The following is a 6,341-nucleotide window of genomic DNA, read 5'->3' on the forward strand; positions in this document are numbered from 1 at the left end:
GAGTTCTTATAAATTACCTGATTTCTGGGATGATTTTGTAGGACTGGAGTATATGCGAGAGAAGCTTATATGTGGGAATATACAGTATCTATATTAATAAATCCCACTTTGTCATGGTGTGCATGTGTGGCGGAAGACACAGAGAACATGTGTGTCCGCGTAATAGTATGCTTTTCATGATTTTTTTGGCTGATTTCATTCAAACTTCTAAGGCACAAGCTCTGTGCCTTTCGCCAGGTCATTGAAAGAACTTAATTTTAAAACTCTGTCAGGTTCCTGAGAGCCACCTTCATAAACACCCACATGCAGGGTATCCGATTGATAATGGAAGAAATTCTGGGCTTCTGAACATCACCAGGTTTACTGTTAGTATATATTACTGTCTTGTGTGATAGCTTACTGTTTAGTATATATTACTATGTCTTGTGTGATAGCACATTGTTAGTAATCTATCCCACAAAATAAATTACTATAGAAAAAGGACCAACCTACAGATACTTTTAACCAGCCAACCAAATCTTCCTTTACAAAGATTGTTAAATGATGTATGAAAAACAAGTTCGATTATTTATTCTATTTTAGATCATTATTCATGAATTTGTGTTGTCATCCGACAGGGTTCAGAGTGAGACCTTAGTAACACAATGGCTGTTGATATTCCTATATGTCTCACCTAGCATAGTATGTGTTTTGCCGGAGTTTGTAACACCGTAAGCAAAAACCAAGCAGTTTTGACCATCTATGAACTCTTTCATGGTTGAAAGCATTCCATCTTCAAAGAGCACCTTTTGTGATATGAACTCATCATATATTTGATTGAACTTGAACGAATGCAGATCCTTGCCACCTCTGTGTGAAAATGCTTTCGAGTTCTTGGGTGCACTCAATTCTACTGTTGAACCGTCGATGGTGAAACAACCCTTGAAAACACACTTAAATCATGAGAATTGTCTTACAGGTACGCAAACATAAGTATTAGCATGAATTAAAATAAAATACAGTGCACAAAAACTACCATATTCATGTGATAATTGAAAATTAAGAAATAAATCACAACTTTGATATGCAAAATGCATGATACATTACCTCATCATCATTTTTCTCAGCTTCTTTCAATGGTCTAATCCGCAGAAAAACCTTCATATTATCCGAAGGTATGTTTAGACTTGATGGTCGAGGAGGGGGTGGCATATCAGATGACTTCGTAGGGGAAACATCTAATAGCTCGGAAAGCAAATTTTTTTTTATATCTGAAAGGCTGTCGTCATAATTTTCGCTGTGATAGTCCATGTCTACATCAACTCCCTCTAATGACATTCTGACAAACTATTATTTTTCGAACCGTTCAGCAAACCTGCAAAAGTTGAAATAAGCAACACCTTGAAATAAGCATGTTTTTACAGCTCCCTCAATTTTAGCAAACTCATGCTCATTTTCTCAACCTGTAATATTTTTAACAATTTTTATCATTCAGCTCTCGTTTAAATCTGTCATGTTGCAAATCTGTCATAAATCAAGTTGTTTTGTTGCCAGTCTCTAGGTGTATTTTAACTCATTCGCAACCGACTAATTTCCAGGTGATTAGCCCAAGATACCAGACATTTTTCAGAAAGATGTCATAAATCAAATTACTACTACAAGAAACAGACTTGAGATAGTCTACTCATGCAAATTTTACAAGAACCAGCCCAGTCTCTTCTTTCAAACGATTTTACAGTCATACCTAAACAACTAACATGCCTTTCATGTAGATCTGTGTATCAAAGAAGGTAGCTTCAGAAAATTTCCGATTTTGAAAAAATTGTGTTTTGCTGAAACAAAGTTAGACTTGCACCATAAAAATTGCAAAATATAGCAATATTGACTAAAATTACTCATCAATCACATACAATACACAGTTATGAATATTGTTTATACATATACAGTTAGCCATGAACATGAAAATCATGAAACTCAAATTTCGAACTTTTCCTCGCCAGTGCTATCCTTCAAACCAAAGCATAGCAAATCTACATGACAAGAGAACTCAAATAAACTGTCATAAACATGTTTCATATAATAAACCGTGTTCAATAACTCTGTTCTTGACTTTTCAGACTTTATAAGCAGCTCTTACAATCAATATGATCCTATCGAAATTGGATGATAACTTTTGTCTGACTACGACTGACAGCCTAAAAAGCGCATTTTTACTCAAGCATAACGATTCAAATTGGCAAAATTAAAAGTTAATAAAAACTTTGAAACATTAAAAATAATGTTTTGATTTGATTTATGCAGTCTTTCACTGTCTTACCACTTCTGAATTCGCATACTTACTTCCGGAGTTGAAAAAATTCATCGCAAACGATAAAATTTCAAGTCGCCATGATGATTTCCGGTTTAGGTAGATATGGGTGTAGTATTTTGGCTATAACTTCTGACAGAGTCAATGAGGAGTATTTGTACGTTTGTCTGAATGGCCAGAAATTTTTCTTTCTAACTAATGATAAATTTTTTTCTATTTAAAAATAACGATACAAGTAGATGAATTTCAGAGGCGAAATAACTCGCATTGGGTGCCTAGTAACGTTGCAAATACGCGAGTTAACTTGCGTCGGGTGCGAGTGAGTTAACAACCGCTTGGCTGTATACCAAAGATGTATAGGTATAGAAGAGATTGTGAATAATGCTGAGTGTGGCTGAGATAGAGAGACCTGGAGGATTTTCCATGCAGCAGTTATGTAATGAGGACTAAATGGATACAACCAAAACTCGAATCATTCTTGGTGGTCCCGAAATAACAATAATTGTCAGCAATACTTGTTAAAAGTACAGTCAAACATGGATAACTCGTCCACGGATAGCTCGAACACATGGTTAATTCGAATATTTCCTTTGGTCCGTTCCCACGTAATGATAAATTGCTATAGATAACTCGAACTCAACACTGTTAATTCGAACTGTTTTTTTGCCCAACGGCTACCGAAACGGTTGTTATCGCTTTAGAAAATCACTTTATTCAAAGCCATAGAGGTAAACTTCATTTTTTCGTAATTCATTACCACCATCGGCAAAATATTTTTGTCGACGACTTTTCTAAAAGTTTGGTGAAAATTGATTTATACTGCGATACGATGAATAGCACGGGCTAGCCGGGTCACGCGCGCAAGGATTTTCGTCACGCACATACAAAACAAAAATCGCATGTTGTTTTGTATGGGCGTGGCGAAAATCCTTGAGTGCGTGACCCGGCTAGCCCGTGATGAATAGTTTTCCGACGTTGATTCCGTGTTGAATCAACGTCGTCCGTGTTGAATCAACGTGGGAATGTTGAATGTTTAAAACGTCTTAAAATTGGTGTAATTAAACGTATACGTTGTCTGAGCTACAAAAAACTATTCATCGTTTGACCTAAACACAGAATACGTGTGTACATTCAATAAGTATCTATTAAAAAAGCGTGAGTGATATAGAATGTACCGCAAAACCTCGTAAAACTTCTAATTGAACTGCCTTGGAGTGTTGCTCTTAACGAATCCCAGGTAAAGTAAGGTAATCTGCATAAAATTCAAGAAGAAACGGCAAAATTGATCGTGGGTAAAACCCCAAAAGAAAAAAATGTCTTTTCTTTTGAGCATTTCAACAACGATCAAGTTTTGCCAATGTCAATCTGAAAAACGTCCTGGCAATAACATCACCTCAAACAACAAACCAATCTCAAGTGATAGAAAAATCTCTATACTTTTTCATGAAAACGTTTTAAACTTTACATTAGAAGCATTTAATTTGAAACAAGCCATTTGTGCTTTTGATTTATATTATAGTTTGTATATGTACATGTATCTACTAATAAATAAGTAAATATATGGACTTGTGACAGTGCTCTGATAACTTGAACGCTCTGATAATTCGAACACTTTTGCTCGGTCCCTTGAAGTTCGAGTTATCCATGTTTGACTGTATAAGATTTCTTGCTATGGCGATTTGGGTTGCCACCCTATGGAGCAAATCAAATAAAAATTAATTGGTTTGTTTGTCTAGAAGTATTTTTAACAATACCAATTTGAGTCAATCAATATAAATGGCGATTTTTGCACGAGCCTTACAAACTGCAATCATCAAGTCAAGATGTTAGCATTTTTTTCATTACATCCAAGACCTTTTTTTTTACTTACAACTAGTTTTTCAACCAGTCTTTATAAACTACGAAAAATTCCTATTTGATTACTTTTGTGTTTTTAAAAGGAAAACAGACAGGGTTTATATTAGCTTTCACTCAAAAATACACTGTCTCATGGGCTTGTTTTTGAAAATTTCTTCTTTAAACAGAAAGAGTATAACCAAGAGATTTCTAAATGTTGACAAGGATAAAAACTGATGTAAGTAAAAATTTATCTTTCTGTCTGAGCGTTTTAACAGCGATCTAGTTTTGCCAATTTTAATCTGAAACCGTCCTGGCAGTCACATCACCTAAAACAACAAATCTTAAACGTGTGATAAAAAAGGTCTATACCTTCTGATAAAACTTATAAAACTTTATATGAGAGGCCCTTTAACTTGCAACAAGCAATCTATGCTTTTGATTTATACATACAGTCAAACATGGATAACTCGAACTTCAAGGGACCGAGCAAAAGTGTTCGAATTATCAGAGCGTTCAAGTTATCAGAGCACTGTCACAAGTCCATGTATTTACTTATTTATTAGTAGATACATGTACATATGCAAACTATAATATAAATCAAAAGCACAAATGACTTGTTTCAAATTAAATGCTTCTAATGTAAAGTTTAAAACGTTTTTATCAAAAAGTATAGAGATTTTTCTATCACTTGAGATTGGTTTGTTGTTTGAGGTGATGTTATTGCCAGGACGTTTTTTTAGATTGACATTGGCAAAACTTGATCGTTATTGAAATGCTCAAAAGAAAAGACATCTTTTTCTTTTGAGCGTTTTACCCACGATTAATTTTGCCGACTTTTCTTGAAGTTTATGCAACTTCAAGAAAAAGTTACCAAAGAAAAATCCCTTACTTTACCTGGGATTCGTTAAGAGCAACACTCCGAGGCAGTTCAATTAAAAGTTTTACGAGGTTTAACGGTGCATTGTATATCACTCACGCTTTTTGAATGGATACTTACTGAATGTACACACGTATTCTGTGTTTAGGTCAAACGATGAATAGTTTTTTTTAGCTAAGACAACGTATACGTTTAATAAAAACAATTTAAAAGACGTTTTAAACATTCAACATTCCGACGTTGATTTAACACGGAATCAACGTCGGAAAACTATTCGTCACGGGCTAGCCGGGTCACGCACTCAAGGATTTTCGCCACGCACATACAAAACAACACGCTGTTTTTGTTTTGTATGTGCGTGGCGAAAATCCTTGCGCGCGTGACCCGGCAAGCCCGTGCTATTAATCGTATAGCAGTGTAAATCAAATTTGACCAAACCTTTAGAAAAGTCGTTGACAAAATTATTTTGCCGATGGTGGTAATAACAACGCTTATGAATTATGAAAATATGAGGTTTACCTCTATGGCTTTGAATAAAGTGATTTCCTAAAGCGATAACAACCGTTTCGGAAGCCGTTGGGCAAAAAAACAGTTCGAATTAACAGTGTTGAGTTCGAGTTATCTATAGCAATTTATCATTACGTGGGAACGGACCAAGGAAACTGTTCGAATTAACCATGTTTTCGAGCTATCCGTGGCCGAGTTATCCATGTTTGACTGTAGTTTGTATATGTACATGTATCTACTGATAAATACATGCATTTGTGACAGTTCTCTGATAACTTGAACGCTCTGAAAATTCGAACACTTTCGATTAGTCCTGTAAAGTTTGAGTTATCCATGATTGACTGTACACATTGATCAATCAATTATGCTCTATAAAAGATTTGCATTTCATAAACAAAGATTTATTTTTGGCACTTTCACTATTTATTTGGAACTTTCTGTATATGTTTTGCAAACTGTTACCACGTACACATGTCCACTTTTTTAATCTGTGGACTACAGATTATTATTGATGTAGTCTTACAAATGTAAAATAATATTGTGTATTATAGAACTAACACAAGGGAAGAAGGTATGAGGGGTACAAAAGATGTTACAAATGTATTGCATTCCATTGCTAAACAGCAATGACTGTACGGCTGCTGAAATCCAATATCCACAATTGAACATAAAAGTTAATGCAAGACAATCTATAGCTAATATGCAAGTCAGGAAAGATAGTCTAGCACACCCTCTCTTTCTTAAACAGGTTATCATGTAAACATGCATAGCCAGCATGTTGCATTAGGGTATTATGTGCTTGCGAGATGTTTAGCCAAAACTCTTGTTTTT

At 35.0% G+C, this 6,341-nt stretch overlaps 1 protein-coding gene across 1 annotated transcript in view; it reads right to left on the minus strand.

Annotated features, from left to right (window-relative positions):
* The window catches only part of LOC137394440 (kinesin-like protein KIF20B), a 66,542-nt gene extending 65,193 nt beyond the window's left edge, over positions 1 to 1,349 (minus strand). The window contains exons 1-2 of the mRNA XM_068081159.1: positions 1,087 to 1,349; positions 674 to 920 (exon numbers count right to left, since the gene is read on the minus strand). Coding sequence (XP_067937260.1) covers positions 674 to 920; positions 1,087 to 1,317 — 478 coding nt within the window. The 5' untranslated portion in view covers positions 1,318 to 1,349. The remainder of the gene's footprint in view (positions 1 to 673; positions 921 to 1,086) is intronic.
* Between the last annotated feature and the right edge of the window lie 4,992 nt (positions 1,350 to 6,341).

This window comes from Watersipora subatra, chromosome 4 (assembly GCF_963576615.1).
Source record: "Watersipora subatra chromosome 4, tzWatSuba1.1, whole genome shotgun sequence".
NCBI lineage: Eukaryota > Metazoa > Bryozoa > Gymnolaemata > Cheilostomatida > Watersiporidae > Watersipora > Watersipora subatra.